General features: G+C 47.9%; 1 protein-coding gene across 1 annotated transcript in view; it reads left to right on the top strand.

Moving 5' to 3' along the window:
• The window catches only part of CEMIP (cell migration inducing hyaluronidase 1), a 175,026-nt gene that overhangs the window by 143,987 nt on the left and 14,290 nt on the right, over positions 1-16,749 (top strand). Inside the window, exons 14-24 of the mRNA XM_003413860.3 lie at positions 1,324-1,529; positions 2,239-2,308; positions 3,826-3,954; positions 4,696-4,781; positions 5,787-5,918; positions 6,800-6,835; positions 6,917-7,072; positions 9,950-10,130; positions 11,489-11,704; positions 15,390-15,601; positions 16,524-16,709. Coding sequence (XP_003413908.2) covers positions 1,324-1,529; positions 2,239-2,308; positions 3,826-3,954; positions 4,696-4,781; positions 5,787-5,918; positions 6,800-6,835; positions 6,917-7,072; positions 9,950-10,130; positions 11,489-11,704; positions 15,390-15,601; positions 16,524-16,709 — 1,610 coding nt within the window. The remainder of the gene's footprint in view (positions 1-1,323; positions 1,530-2,238; positions 2,309-3,825; positions 3,955-4,695; positions 4,782-5,786; positions 5,919-6,799; positions 6,836-6,916; positions 7,073-9,949; positions 10,131-11,488; positions 11,705-15,389; positions 15,602-16,523; positions 16,710-16,749) is intronic.

Below are 16,749 nucleotides of genomic sequence, written 5' to 3'. Positions count from 1 at the left end.
TCCTGACTCACAGCGATCCTGGAGGACAGAGTACAATTGCCTCATAGGGTTTCTTAGAAGCAGCTGGTGGATTTGAGCTGCCGACCTTTTGGTCAGCAGCCATAGCTTTTAACCACTGTACCACCAGGGCTTCTCATTAGTCTTTAGGGAGACAGATGCAAATCAAAATCACGGTGAGATTCTACTTTACCCCCACTAGAATGCTCATGATAGGAAAAAAAAAAAAAAAACAGAAAATAACAGATGCTGGTGAGGATGTGGAAAAATTGGAATCCCCACCCATTGTTGGGGGGAATGTAAAGTGGTACAGCCACTGTGGAAAACAGTCTGCTGATCCCTCAAAAAGTTGAACGTAAAATTACCATATGACCCAGCAATTCCAACCCTAGGCATATACCCAAAACAGTTGAGAGTAGGAACGCAAGCAGAAACTTGTGTACCAAAGTTCATTGCAGCACTTTTCACCGTAGCCAAAAGGTGGAAACAACCTAAATGTCCATCTACAGATGAGTGGGTAAACAAAATGTGGTACATACACACAATGGAATGTTACTCAGCCACAAAGGGACATGAGGTCCTGATACATGCCACAACATGGATGAACCTTGAAACCATGCTGAGTGAAATGAGTCACGAAAGGACAAATAATGTACGATCTCACTTATATGAAATATCTAGATTAGGCAAGTGAATAGAGACCAAGGTGTATTAGTGGTTACCAGGGGTGAGGAGGAGGGGGGGAAAGGCGAAGTTATAGCTTAGGGGGCACTGAGTTTCTATTAATGCGGTGGTGGAATAGTTCAGAAAAGTCTAATTATAACCGCTGCGCAATGTGAAGAATGGAATCCATGTCCTTAAATTATACATATAAAAATTGCTGAATTGGCAAATGTTTTGTTATGTGTATTTTTACCACAATTAAAAAAAAAGTCACCACTCCATCCCCTACCTTCCCCAACCCCAACACCGGTGACAGGCTCATCTCCAAAGCCCCAGTGCTCCACACAGAGCCTAGTGTATAGCCGATGCTCTCGACATGTTTGCTGAGTGAAAGAATAAACCCGTTGCTGTGGAGTCAATTCCGACTCAAAGCAATCCCGTAGGACAGAGCAGAACTGCCCCATAAGGTTTCCAAAGCTGTAATCTTTCCAGAAGCAGATTGCCACATCTTTTTCCCACCAACTGGCTGGTGGGTTCAAACTGTCAACCTTTCAGTTAGCAGTCAAGTGCTTAACCACTTCGCCACGAGGGCTCTTTGAGTGAATGAATGAGCACGTGAATAGCTGGATGCTGGATGAAATGTCCCCGTCTTGACCCTTGCAGATCAAGGACGTTGTGGGCTATAACTCTTTGGGTCATTGCTTCTTCACGGAAGATGGGCCAGAGGAACGCAACACCTTTGACCACTGTCTTGGTCTACTTGTCAAGTCTGGAACACTCCTGCCCTCCGACCGCGACAGCAAGATGTGCAAGACGATCACAGAAGACTCCTATCCAGGATACATCCCTAAGCCCCGGCAGGACTGCAAGTAAGCGCCTCCCTCTCCTCTGTGCCCATGCGCCCGCCCCAGGCCTGTGCCCAGGAGAGCTTTTGTGAGCTGCTCACATGGCTTTTCAGCTCATCCTTCCACTTCCGCACTCAGGGCTTCTGAGCCACTTGGACCTCACGGCCTTTAATCTGCTCTCAGCTTCTGGGAGAGGAGGCAAGAATGTGTCTTCTCCCTTCTCAGTTTGCCTCCTGTGCATCGCTCTTGTCCAAGGAGAACCACCGGTGGGGCAATTTCCTGGTGCCACACAGTGCACCTTTGATGAGAGGAAGGGGCTGCCTCATCGGCTGCCACTGTCTGAACACACAGGCCCCAACTTCATGGATCCATTTCTAGACATGAGAGAGAGTGAGAGAGCGAGCGGGAGAGAGAAAGTGCCAACCCTGAGAACCAGCTACTTTCCTGGGCTGTTTTGATTTACATTCATTTTAGAGTTAGTCTCAGGCTTCTCCCTCAAAGTGCTTCTTCCTGGAAGCGCCACACCTGGTTCAGCTTCTGATTATTTTAAATGCTTAAATGCAACACACTTTAACAAGAAAACTGGGTTTCAGATCAACAAATCAGTGATTTCGTACATCTGTGATCAGGGGCTCTTCAAAGCAACATTAAAGTGTCTGGGCTGCGTCCACCAGGGCAGCAGCCTGAGAGCCCTTTGTATGATGCCATTCAATCTCTTGCCCCCTCCCCCTAGTGCTGTGTCCACCTTCTGGATGGCCAATCCCAACAACAACCTCATCAACTGTGCTGCTGCAGGATCTGAGGTGAGCGGAAATATCCCCTCTTTGGCACAAAGTAGGGATGGCGGTCGGGGTAGCAGACGGCTAAGGCTGACACCTGTCCTTACCTTGAAATGTGTGTGTTTGGAGCCCAAAGCCAAGGCGTCCATGCAGTCAGGCTTGGCTGGAGTGAAGAGGAAGAAACACTCAGACGAGGAGTCGGGTGGACTTGGTTTTAAGTGATGGCTCCGTCACTTCACAGTACTGATGGTCATGGCCCACTGAGTGCTAAGCACTTTATATGTCACAACTCATTATTAGAATTTAATTATTTTAGCTTAGAATGGTGCCTGAAATACACACTCGATCCTCATTATTCTTGGATTTCATGTTTTTGAATTTGCCTCCTGGCTAAAATTTATTTAGCGAAATAATACTCATGGTGTTTTTGTGGCCATTTGCTGACATGCCCATGCACAGGGTGGCATAAAGCTTGAGTCACCTCGTGTGTGGTTCCTGGTTGAGATCACTGTTCGCTAATTCATTGTCCCAAGGACTGTATAGAACATGTTACTGTTAGCTGCCGTTGACTCAGTCCCCAACTCAGGGCAACTCATGCACGATGGAGTGAAATGCTGCCTGGTCCTACACCAGCCCCGTGATCAGTTGCACAGCAAATTGTTGTGATCCATAGGGTTTTCACTGGCCAATTATTGGAAATAGATTGCCAGGGTTTTCTTCCTAGTCTGTCTTAGCCTGGAAACACCACTGAAACCTGTTCAGCATCATAGCAGCATACAAGCCTCTACTGACAGAGGGGTGGTGGCTGCACACGAGTACACTGACCAGGAATTGAACCCTGATCTTCCATATGGGAGGCAAGAATTCTACCACGAAACTACCAATGACCGCTTTTACTGCGAATAACAAGAATTGACTGTATATGTTCTAAGCTAAAAATCATTTGATTTTTGCATTAAATTACCAGGTACTATCATTACCCCCAGCTGATTAGTGAGGAAGCAAAGGCAGGGAGAGCTAACGTGCCCAGGGGCACACACAGTGGGAAGGGGCGGGCAGGACACAAACATGGACATTCTGTCTACACAGCCTGTGCTCTTGCCACCCCCCGCCCCGCCCCCCGCAGCATTTTATCTTCAGTGGGACCCTGAGCAAGCCAGATATATCTGTAGAATGAAAAGTCAAGGCCACTAGTAGAACTTCCTGCTCTGAGCTCTGCTGAACCTCTGAAATCCTCCCATTAGCGTCAGGAGAAGGAGCCTAAACCCTGCAGTGACTGAACTCCAGCAGTTCAGAGCCCATGGCCGTTGGAGTAGGACCCTACAAAGGGCTTTAACAGTCAGAGTGGGCCCCACGTATTACGTTTGCCTCATACTTTTCTCTGTATCCCTTCTGAACCTAGACCACATGGAGGTGTGTTTGGGGATGCGCAGTCCTGTCTGAGTGATAGTAGTTCATCTGCCTGCTATGTGGGCTGTTTGGTCACCTTGATAAGCTGGTGCTGAATTCTGTGGCTTTCCCCCTGTGCCCTCCCCCAACAGGAAACAGGATTTTGGTTCATTTTCCACCATGTACCGACGGGCCCCTCAGTGGGAATGTACTCCCCAGGTTATTCAGAGCACATTCCACTGGGAAAATTCCATAACAACCGAGCACATTCCAACTACCGGGTAAGTCTTTCCAGACTGCGCCTCGCTGGCCTGCCGGCCTGTTAGTTCCCCTGGCCCAGGCCTGCAGATTATTAGCACCGGGACAGACGCTTGGCCACAGCCAGGAACAGCTGCCATCCTGGCATGCGTCCTGAGAAAACGGGGCAGCATTCCGAGGCCTCCAGGCCACTGGCCATTCGCAATAATCTCTTGTGGCTGTTCTTGAATCGGCATGGACTTAGCATCTGGCCAGAGCCAAAAGGGGAAGGAGGTGCCTTCACTCAGGCTGACGTGAGGAGGGCTTCTCCTATTGGTGTCCCCTGAGCTGAGCGCCTGAGTTTGGTTTTGTCATTTACTTGGTGGGGGTGGGTATAGTGTTGACTATGAAAAGTTGGTCTGACCTACAGCTAAAGAAAATCAGGACGTGGTTCTGAAGGAAGGCGCAGGTTGCATTCTCTCCTCTGTTCCCTTTTATTTTGTTTCTTGAGACTTAGCTCTGTGGCCTTGAATAGGTGACTTAACCTCTCTAGACCTCAGTTTCCTTACCTGCACCTCAAAGAGGACACGTTACTAGATTCTATCTGAGCAACGCAGAATAGGGCAGGCTCTTCACCCCCACCACAGAACCTCTACTTCATTAATGCAGCCCAAGATCAAAGCTAGATTTTCTGGAGCATTCAAGAGTATGTAATGAGGCTGGGTATGAAAAAATGCCTGCAGTCTGCAACAGAAGGTAATGTGTCCCTGTGTCTCCTCCCCCAGGCTGGCATGATCATAGACAACGGCGTCAAAACCACTGAGGCCTCTGCCAAGGACAAGCGGCCCTTCCTCTCCATCATCTCTGCCAGGTAGCCAACCCTCAGGAATCCACAGTGACCTCTTGTCGCAGTTCCTTGCTCTCTTTCATTCATTCACCAAGCATCTGCTGAACAGTTACTTGTGCCCGGCATTGAGCTAGTTACTGGGAGTGTCACAGTGAACATCTGAGCAGGGCCAAGTGTGAATCCCAAAAGCGTAGGATTCAGGTTCCAGCAGCCAAAGAGAAACATATTCCTAGCACTTTCTAGATCCCTCAGCAAATGCCAATACCTGGTAAGTCAACAGGGATGGCCAGGGCCATAGCAAGTTGTGCTGGGGTAAGAATATAAAGAGAAAAAGAAGGAAGGGATTTCACTATTAGGTAAGTGGGCAGGAACATGCAGACTGTGCCTATAAATACATCTGCAGCCCAGTTGAAGGCTAGGGGCTGCTTTTAAAAGGTTCTGTCCAAACCTCAAGGTAATTAGCAAAACCACTAGCCTTTAAAGAGATCAATTGCTTGGTCTTCATCAAAAATGGGTAATGCCAGTGACGTGATGCTGTTTATGGAAGACTTTCACCAGGCCAGACATCCGTGAGCATCAGGCTCATCACTCCTTTTTGTGGCTGAGGAGCTGAGGCCCAGAAAAGGCACCAGCTCAAGGTCGCCTCCCCATTAGCAGGAGAGCTGGGCGTCTCAAGACAACCCTCCCAGACCACATGAGCCGCATTTCATGTCTGGTTTGGCACTGACTGTCAGAGCTTTCCTCTGGGCTGTGACCCCTCCTGGGGAGGGCTCTGCAGTGGTGCTGGTGGACAACAGCAGATAGTGTGTGCAGCCTGCACAGAGCTGAGCCTGGAGAAGAGGCCTCCTCTTGCTTCTGAGATGAGCTCAGACAGTTTATTCTTGAGCCCAGGCAATGCCTGCCGGTTTTTGCTTAGTTGGTGTCTGCCCATGCACTCTGCATAGAGAGAAACTCACAAAGCCCCAGAGGGAGTGGTCCCAGGAGTTCCCCCAAAACCGCTAACTGTGCTGTTCCAATGGTGTGTTCCAGATACAGCCCTCACAAGGATGCTGACCCACTGAAGCCCAGGGAGCCGGCCATCATCAAGCACTTCATTGCCTACAAGAACCAGGACCATGGGGCCTGGCTGCGGGGCGGGGACGTGTGGTTGGACAGCTGCCGGTGAGCTGGGAGCACGTGGGGTTCACACAAAGGGGGGGTGACAGTGGGCATGAAGAAAGGAAAGTTGGAAAGAGTGAACAATATATACTGATTTTTGGTTTTCTGGGATTCCTAACCAGGTAGGGATATAGTATGATGTCAGCTAGTGACCACAACTGCTAAAACCAGCATATTGGCTTCAGCCTGCAATGCCAGGTACTGTGGACCGTGATTTGCCTCTGAATAGTCACTGGGCTTGGCTTTCTTAAGGCCTTATGCCAATCCACAAAGGGAAGGAAGGAAACCAGCATGTTCTGAGCACCTACTATGTGCCAAGTGCTTGGTTTCATTTATCTTACCATGCTTCTCAAAGATAGGAATTATTATCTCCATTTTAGAGATGACAAACTGAAGCACAGGTTAGTGAATTTTCCAAAGTCACACAACTCATAAGTGGTTGAACTGGAACTTGAAACTCTGGTTCATTGGACTCTAAGGTTCAAATGAAGAAGACAACAAACACTGAGTTCTGATGTAGAGTCCCCATAGAGATCCACTGGCCATTCTGGACAAGGGCCAGAAGGGACAGACAGCTGGAAGAGGTGGACTGGGAGAAGGAGGCACAAAGAGCCCAGGCTGCAGGCTGCTTACACAATGTAGCATCAAACACTGAGAGCCACCGGGCTTACCTTTTTCCCTCTGGAGTCAGAGAGTAAATAGTAGGTGGCCTAGAATATCCCCTTATTGTACAGAATGGGAGAGTCACAACTCCCTCAGCAAACCCTCTGCTTCCCCCACTCAGTATCCAGAGTAGGACTCTAAGGCAGGGAAGGGCCCTTCCCTCTGTGCCTTCACTGAATGAGGAATGAGAGAACATTCTGACTTTCTGCTCTTGTCCCCAGGTTTGCTGACAATGGCATTGGCCTGACTCTGGCCAGGTAAGAGCAACTGTCATTGTGTTTGGTCCTTTTGGAGAGGTTGTCTCTGGATATGTCATCTCAAACATCTTCTCTCTACAGTGGTGGAACCTTCCCATATGATGATGGCTCCAAACAGGAGATAAAGAACAGCTTGTTTGTTGGGGAAAGCGGCAACGTGGGAACAGAGATGATGGACAACAGGATCTGGGGCCCGGGTGGCTTGGACCACAGTGGAAGGACTCTCCCTATAGGCCAGTAGGTTTGCAACCATGGTGGTTTTTTTTGCTCTATGTGGCTTAACCTAGTGGCAGCAATGGAAGGAAAGATGCTAGGTGGTGATTTCTACCTCTTAAACATGACTTCCCTAGTTGTGTACCAGCCAGAGAAATTATTGAAGCAATGAAGATTAAAAAGGAGTTAGAGGAAATCTGGAATGGAAAGAGGGAAAGTTAAAAAACAAAACAAAAAAAACATTGTTGAGTATGAGTATGAGTCAACAGGGTGACATGGTCATCAAAACGCAAAATGTGGTCCTGGACTGCATTGATGGAAGTTCAGTATCCAGGATGAGGGACTGTGGGTCTCGCTTTCCTGTGATTGCAGAATCCACTTGGAGCATTTCATCTCCCTCAGACCATGGGAGGTGACAGAGTCAGGTCAAAGCGCACGTAAAGTAGAAGAACTAGGAAGATGACAAAACCCAAAGCTAAGTTACATGCAGATTGAAATTTCCAACCAGGAGATGGGAACATGCTTGGGAAGACAACGTGGGAGGTGTCGTCACATATTCTCAGGGCCCCCATGCACACAAAATGTAGGATCATTCTACATGGGTCCTAAAAGACAGATTTAGCTTGGTGTAGGAAAGATTTTTCTAGAAGTCAGACGTGTTCAACAACAGAATAGCAGGGCTGTCTTGAGGAGTCATAGGCTCTCAGTTGCTGGAGGAGTTCAAACAAAGGTTGGATGACAACCATGTGGTTGGAGAAGGCAGTTAGAGACTTGGAGAGTTGATGAGCTATCATCATGATGAGCAAGTCAGTTCCTCGGAAAACCACAGCCTAGGTCAGTGGTGAGGGAACTTTCTCTACCTTCTCATGGTGGTTCTGCTCAGATGAGAAGTCAAGCCAGACAGCAAGGCTCTAAGCCAAGAACAACATGGTGGTCCCGATTCTCCTAAAGCCAAGATCAGCCCTTCCTGTCCTCCTTTCTCTAGGAAAATATAATTAATGCTACTATGGTCAGGACACAGACATACCCAGGCCTGCAACCCCCAACCCAAGTGGACATTTATCTCTTAAACGGTTTTGCAAAGGCAGAATTGCAGCCTCCTTTGGCACGTGCTGTTGAGAAGTCCTTGCTTCTGTCTACCCTAAGTGATGTAGCAACCCTTCATATCATTTTTACGAGCAACTCTGAGTCTGCATATTTGGGGTTTCTTTACTGAGGGTTACCAGCCTCCCAGGGCCAGAATGTTCTGATGACTTCCAGAGGTGAGCTTGTTTATGGAAACCTGACGGCTATGTAAGACTCAGGCAGGTTCTTCAAACTGCCTTGAGAGCAGGAACCTAGGGTTGTGCAGTCCTACTCATGGGTGATTAATCCTGTATGAGACTGGGTTGGGGTCTGAAGGTAAAGTAAGCACACGACTAAAATATAGAGCTAGTAAGGATGGGCTCTCCCTAAAATACCTTATATGGAAAAATGCATGGAATCATCCCATGAGTATCAGGAATAAAGTGATGGTGTTAATCAATTATAAATACAAAAATACGGAAATGCAAAAAGTCCTTGGTATCCACGGAAGGCACAGTACCAAGGCAGGTGTGACTAGGGACTTCCCCAAAGACCCGTATCTGAACTGAGGGGAGGCCAGGGTTGAAGATCTGGGACGGCTGGAGTACATCTTCTCCCCCACGGACAGATGCCTTTTCTGCTTCCTTTTCCTTTTTCCATTCTTTCTTCTTTATGTTCTCTGTGGTCGGGGAGGGGCCTGACCCAGAGGTAGAGACACCAGTATGAACACAAAATTTGGACTTGGAGAATAAGTAAGCCTAGAGTTGGGGCCAAAGTCCAAGAAGGAGAAGGCTGGGCTATGGAGTCCTCCAGGAAACTGAGCCAGCCCACTCAGGTCCTTTCTTCCCATTCCTGCTCGGGAGTCCAAGCCAAATGAGAGGAGTGTCTCTGAGCAACCTGCCCTGCTAGGCCCAAGGCAAATTTCCAAGTCACTAGTTCTTCTCTAGTCTCTGCATTGCCATGTCCCGTCTCCTGATTCCCAGGTCCTTAGGACCCGCCTGGGGCCCTCCTGAGTCCACAGTCTTGCCTTCCCAGCAGGACCTGCCTTCTCTTGTTGTTGTTAGCTGCTGTTGAGTTGGTCTCCGACTCACTGTGACCCAATGTTTTACAGAATAGAACTAGTGCATAGAATTTTCTTTATGGAAGCAGATTACCAGGCTTTTCTTCCAAGGAGCCACTAGGTGGGTTCAAACCACCAACCTTTTGGTTAGTAACCAATCACAAACTACTACGTCACCCGGGCTTCTTACTCTCTCTTCTAGAGCCACTCAAAAAGTTACACCACAATTACCCTTACTACATTTCTATCACCTTCCAGTCTGTGTCCCTCCTTTCCCCGCTGTTTCCCAAATCCAGCTTACTCCCAGTCAAAAGACTTACTCAGAGAGGAGAAACTCATGTGGGCCTTAAACTGATTTAATTATTACAACCACTAAGACTAAGGCAACAATGAGTAAGAGCTCTGCCTCCCAAGGGACATGATATTGGCACTCTGTAGTAGTATTTACAGCATTTATCCAATGACTCTTCATATTATGGGAAAATTGGAGGAAATAGTTGAGTAGAAGACCATCCACAAACACTTATGCAGCAACTAGACAAATATTCATTCATTCAATCAATCAACCATCCAGCAAGCATTCGTTATTGACACGTAGTGTGCCCATAAATGTTTTTTGAATGAATTAAAGAATCAATAATGTCTGGGGTGGGGAGAGCAACTGGAGGTGGGGATCAGGAATGGCTTTGCCCAAAAGGTCTCTGTTAACCAACCCCATCAGAGGGCATAAACAACATGGTGGCACAGCCTGATGTCTGACTTCCTTAACTCGATAGGAATTTTCCAATCCGAGGAATTCAGTTCTACGATGGCCCCATCAACATCCAGAACTGCACTTTCCGGAAGTTTGTGGCCTTGGAGGGTCGGCACACCAGCGCTCTGGCCTTCCGCCTGAATAACGCCTGGCAGAGTTGCCCCCATAACAACGTGACCAATATTGCCTTTGAGGATGTCCCGGTGAGTGAGGCGCCAGGGCAGACTTCCTGCAAACCCAGACTTTGGGCGGTGATTCACAAGTCTCCCGGGGCCTAGAGTTTGAGCTGTTGCCACTACCACAGGGGTTGAACAGCCTTCTCCAAGCAGGCTGGGCCATGTCCCAGCTCTCTCTGCATCCAAACTGGAAAAGTACAAGCATAGGTTGCCCCACGGGTCATGTCTGGGTAAATGACCGCTTGCCTTCACCCTGTTCTAAACTTACCCAAGTCTCAGTAGGAACCTTACAGTGGACTCAAGATTCTGAGGACGTTCCTCCAAGGGTCTTGGTCTGCACATACTTTGTGTTGTGACCAGGCCACCTGTGTTAGCCCAATTGATCTAAAAAACCTGGCGGTTTTCAAGGGAAGCCTTTCCTGAAGATGCTCTGTTGAATCTCTCGCTGAGAGTGGAATATCAGCAAGGCCTCCTTGCCACGGACGGGTCTGCAGACTAGGAGTTGGGATTGAGGTGATCAGAGCCAAGGGCACCTTTGGGATCAGGCAGGTTCAGACCTCCTGGTGCATTTTCTTCAGGTTGTGGATTTCCCAGACTTTTCCCTCCTCCTCTATGCTCTGGCTTATGTCCGTCTGCCCAGTCACTGGCAGGCTGAGGGAGAAAGGAGTGAAACTTAAATTACTTAATTTCTTTATTCAGGCCACTGTGGGCTTGAAAGAGGTCATGGAAATCTCCAAGCACTCATGCTAAAAAACTCTTCCTGAAACACACACACACATTCTTTCACACATGTACCCACACAAATAGATACACTTTCTCATACATTCTTCACACACCTCCCTCTCTCTCTTTCTGTCTCTCTCTCTCTCACACACACACACAGACACACACAATTTTATACACATAGATATACTTTCTCATACAAACATCCCCCACCTGTCTCTCTTTCTCTCCCTCATATGCACATATTCTCACAGAAACATTCACCACACAAAGCTCTCTCTCTCTCCCTCTCTCTCTCTCTCTCTCTCTCACACACATACTCACTCACTCCTAAATCCTCCCGTCCTCTGTGCAGGCCCTTGAGCCTGTGTATCAGAGCAGCCTCTGGGTCGCCCATAGCAGCCAGCCCTCCAGTGAGTGGAGGCCAAGATAATGCACTGGGTCAGGGAGTTGAGGCACAGGGAACACTGGCTGGGAACACTGGCTGGTTTTCTGGCTCCATCTGAGGGGTTAGGCATGTGGTTTCCTCTAGCACCCGAGAGCATCTTTAGTTTGGCTCGTTTGTAACGTTAGCAGAAATCGGAAACCTTGCCCGGGCCTGATGACGGCTGCAGTTTCCCTTCACCTTCTGGACCAGCCTAACTTTCTTGGGCTCTGTTTAGATTACTTCCAGAGTGTTCTTTGGAGAGCCTGGGCCCTGGTTCAACCAGCTGGACATGGATGGGGATAAGACGTCCGTGTTCCACGATGTCGATGGCTCCGTGTCGGAATACCCTGGCTCTTACCTCACTAAGCATGACAACTGGCTGGTGCGGCACCCAGACTGCATCAATGTGCCTGACTGGAGAGGGGCCGTCTGCAGTGGCCGCTACGCACAGGTGAGGCACTAGGGGCACCTCTCTGGGAGCCACTCAACTCACTCATGCAACAACCATTCAGTGAGTGCCTACTGTATGCCTGACTCTGTAGTAGACCAGAAAATCATAGGCTTCTTTTCTTCTTCTTTCTTTCTCCTCCCTCCCATTACTCAGTAGGATTTTCACAAAGTCAAAGTGAAAATAGTTTATAAGCATAATTCTTAGAAGAAAAGTACTCTGAGGTCAAATGCTTGGGTACATGTCAGTCCCCAGCACTTACTATGTGGCCTTGGGCAAGTTACTTAAACTCTTGATGCCTCAGTTTCCTCATCTATAAATTTGGGATAATAATTGAACCTCCTTGATGAGATTATGAAGATGGGTTCAAATAATGCAGGTAAATTGCTTAGACCAGAGTTGTTTAATAGAACTATAATGTAAGCCAGATGTGTGATTATAAATTTTCTAGTAGCCGCATTAAAAAGTAAAGAGAAACAGGGGAAATGGATTTTTATTAAAATTAAAATACACTATGGTATGTTTTATTTAACTCAGTGGTCTCAAACTATTATCATCTCAACACGTAATTCATATAGAAATTATCAATGAGACATTTTTACATTTGCATTTTTCCTGTTCTAACTCTTTGAAATCTGGTGTGTATTTTGCACTTAGAGTCCGTTTCAATCCAGACGCTAAATTTCCAACAGTTAAAGTGAAACGTGGTCCTGCCAAACAACAAACTTGTGTTCAACGGAAAAATATTTTACACTGCTTCAGTTTTGAAACATAATTTCAATTAAAATAAAATTAAGAGTTCAGCTTTTCAGAAACCTTGGCCACATTTCAAATGCTCAGTGGCCTCATGTGGCTGTTAGAGCTGTTAGGTGCTGTCAAGTCAGTTCCGACTCAGAGCGACCCCACGTGACAGAGCAGAGCTGCCCCGTAGAGTTTTCTTGGCTATAATCTTTACAGAAGCAGATTGCCAGGTCTCTCTCCCAGGCAGCTGCTAGGTGGGATCGAATTGCCAACGTTTCGGTTAGCAGCCAAGTGCTTAACCATTGTGCCACCAGGACTACTTGAAAGTATTAGTTAGTTGTTATTATTGTTATTGTAAGCCATAGGGGAGAAAGGTCTGAGAAAATTAAGAACGGTCCAATTAGGAGGGAAACACGCTGGTGGCCCCAGAGGAGAAAAGAAACATACATTCATGAAAAAGTTGTCCTAATGCAAGGATTGCAACCAATGTCACAAAACAATTTGTGTATACATTTTTGAATGAGAAACTAATTTGCACTGTAAACTTTCACCAAAAACCAAACCCATTGCATCAGGTCAATTCCGACTCATAGCGACCCTATAGAACAGAGTAGAACTGCCCCATAGGGTTTCCAAGTAGCGCCTGTTGGATTTGAACTGCAGACCTTTTGGTTAGCAGCCGAACTCTTAACCACTACCCTACCAGGGTTTCCAAACTTTCATCTAAAGTACTATAAAATTAAAAAAGAAAACATTGTCCTCACAGCCACCCCGTGAGACCAGCATTGCTCTCGCCTCTGTGGACTTAGGAGATGGGTGTTAGAGGGTAGCTAGGTGATCTGGGGTTGAAGGAGAGATGGGAGAGTAAGGCCATGCCAGGTGAAGGGAAAGGGCAGAGGAGGACAAGATGGGCACAGAGGAGGAGGGGTACATGCTCAGGGTGGGGTGGGTGGTGCCAGAGGAGGGGGAGGGGCTAGCATTTAGCAGGAAGCGAGACCAGAGGAAGAGAGGAGCCGGGGTCAGGAGGCAGGAAGTTGAGGGCGTTCCCACCAGCTTGACCGGGTCTCTTTCTGCAGTAGCAGGCGAGGTCATGCGTTGAGAATGCAGGGAGTGGGCCTGTGGAGGGCGGCCTGCAGCGAGCGATAAGGGTTAGGAAGAGCTGCTGTACAGAGTGGAAAATACTGACAAGATGCAGGGGAAGGATTGCCTGGAAGTGTTGAATCCTTGGTGGAGATTGGAGACAGGGAATTTGAAGAGGCGCCTATCTCCTGGGCTGTGGGATTTTCTCCAGCCTTGTTCAGCAGCCCTGGGAGAGAAGGTGGACCTGGGGAATGTGTGGACAGAACAAGGGCCAAGGGATTGGATGATCATGGGAGCGGGTGGTTGACGCAATGGTCTAAGGAAGATAAGAAGGGAAGTAGAGTCAGAAGGGAGCAGATAGGTGGAAGCACAGGGAGGAGTTGCACCCTGAATAACTGAAGGTAACCAAGCCCTCAGGCCTTACATCCATGCTTTCAGCATTACATGGCACCTCTGACTCAAGGACTAGGTGTCCCACCTATCTTCCACCCTCTCTTTCCAAAACATTGCTTGTGTTCTGTAGGGTGTTCCAGGTTATCATAACTGGCTGTTGTTTTTAATGGTGGCCCCATGCACAAAGGAACGAAACACTGTTCAGTCCTGTACCATCCCCATAATCGCTTGCAGATCAGACCATTGTGATCCATAAGATTTTCAGGAGTAGATTGCCAGGCCTTTCTTCCTAGTCTTAGCCTGGAAGCTCTGCTGAAACCTGTTCAGCATCATAGCGACATGCAAACTTCCACTGACAGATGATTGGTGCCTGCACATCATAACTGGCTTCTGGTTGATTATTATCAACAACCTCTTGCCCTCACTTTACCACTTAGAAATCTTACATATGCCTTCTACCTTTTGATCCTCATGACAACTTATGGGGGGGGTTAAAATGTCTTTAGATTTTATAGGCAATGAAAAATGAGAGGGGATAATAAATCCTTTCTTCCAGCGGCACAGCGTCATTGCACATTGGTATTATGGCCTTGCCCGACTACAGCTGCTGGATGACAACTTATGAGACATGTGGCTTGTCATGGTCCTAAAACAAGACACAGTATTTTAAATCAAAGCTGCCCTAAAGCACCGGGGCGGTTTGGTCTCTGGGACTCAGTGGCTGACAGTCCTGCTTTCTGATTTTTCTCTTAAATAAGATCCCTTTCATTCATCCAGTGGAGTCCCTTGGTGCTGCAAATGGGTTAATGAGCACAGCTATTAACTGAAGGTTGGAGGCTCGAGTCCACTCAGAGGCGCCTCAGAACGAAGGGCATTGGAAACCTTACGGAGTATACAGTTCTATTCTGATACACATGGGGGCGCCATGAGTCGCAATAGACTTGATGGCAACTGTTTTTTCATTCATTCAGTGTGCATTCATACCACGTAGACTGGCCACATGGGCAGACCCTGACATTCAGAGGGAGAAGTTGGGCACCACACCCAGGCTAATCTCAGATGCAGTCGGGACAACAGATAATTAAGGGAAGTTGCCCTTGCAGTAGAATTGTAAACGTGCTCTTTCCCCTTCTCTCCCTTCCTCTTCCTTCCATGTCTTCCTCCAATTGCCAAAATCTGCTGACTACTAAGCAGTCTTTTCCCAAGTTTCCACTGGTAGCTCCTCAGCAGAGCACTGTTTTCAAGAGGCACAGAACACAGAAGATGAATTGCACAGGCCGGCTTGGGCCGCACCCACTCACAGAAAGAGCTGCCCCCTTATTTGGCCTTTCTTTCACTCAAGCCTTCTAAAAAGGGTGCTGTAAAGAGAAAATGCCTTTGGAAGTGCAGTCTGTAGTTCGATGTTAACCAGACACTTGGAATAATCCTTTGTAATAGACTCGTTGTGTGTTTTTCCTTTTTTGGGTTTTAAAAGATGTACATTCAGGCCTACAAGACGAGTAATCTGAGGATGAAGATCATCAAGAACGACTTTCCCAGTCACCCCCTCTTCCTAGAGGGGGCCCTCACCAGAAGCACCCACTACCAGCAGTACCAGCCGGTTATCACTCTGCAGAAGGGCTACACCATCCACTGGGACCAGACGGCCCCCGCTGAGCTCACCATCTGGCTCATCAACTTCAACAAGTGAGTGGCTGGACAGCCAGAGGCAACAGGACTGGGGACAGCTGCTCTGACTGGGTTCAAGGCAGTGGTGACAGGCTGCTCACAGAACCTAAGCCTAGCCCATGTCATCCCTGCAGGAGGAGGTACCTAGAGGGATTGACATCACCTAGCAGTTAAGAGCTCAGGCTCTGGAATCAGAAGACGTGGGCTCCAGCCCCCATTCTGCAGGGTGGGCAACCTTAGGCAGGGCATCTAACTAACCTCTTGGAGCCTTAGTTCTTCATCTGTGAGATGGGAGTAGTACTTTGTAGGAGTGCAATGAGGATCGGGTCAGATGATGCATGGCAGGAATTTATCCCAGGGTCTGGTCTTGCAAAGAGATTAGTAAATGGTAAAAATATCTAGATATTATTGTTACCATTTTACAGAGAAAGAGATGAGATTCTGTATGGTGATTAGAGTGAGGCCCTCTGTATAGGATTTTGTATTTTATGTTCAAGAATTTTCAAGGCATATTATTTACTTGTCACAATATTCCTGTGAGATGGGCATTTGTTGGATGCTGAAAATGGGGCCCAAGAAATGGAAAGGGCCCTACCATCATGCTGGACCTCCAGATCCTGTGGTCTTTTAACCACCCAGTTGAGACAGTGTCTTTTTCTCAGCCAAAGGTCCCTAGGGATCACCCCCAAGGTAGACCCCAGAGCCACACAATTGACCCATTCCATGACCTCCTCGGTCACTGGGAGTTACCCTTTCTCCCTCTCTCCTTGACCACTTAACAGCTCAATCATTACCAATTGCAAATGTTCTTTCAAACTTACCCATAAAAAATGGAGGTGTCATTTGGTGGAGAAGTCTTTGGTCTCTCTCCGAGGCATGCCCTGAAGGCTGGGTGGGATGAACATCCTTACTTATAACCTGACTCTACTTCTGGTCCTAGGGGCGACTGGATCCGAGTGATGCTCTGCTACCCCCCAGGCACCACCTTTTCCATCCTCTCCGATGTCCACAATCGCCTGCTGAAGCAAACGTCCAAGACGGGCACTTTTATAAGGACCTTGCAGATGGAAAAAGTGGAGCAGAGCTATCCTGGCAGGAGCCACTACTACTGGGACGAGGACTCAGGGTGAGGAGGCTCCCCTTGGCTGTAGGAAAGGGCTCTTCCC

This window comes from Loxodonta africana, chromosome 13, assembly GCF_030014295.1.
Source record: "Loxodonta africana isolate mLoxAfr1 chromosome 13, mLoxAfr1.hap2, whole genome shotgun sequence".
NCBI classification, from domain to species: domain Eukaryota; kingdom Metazoa; phylum Chordata; class Mammalia; order Proboscidea; family Elephantidae; genus Loxodonta; species Loxodonta africana.
This window is presented reverse-complemented; position numbering and strand designations above follow the sequence as displayed.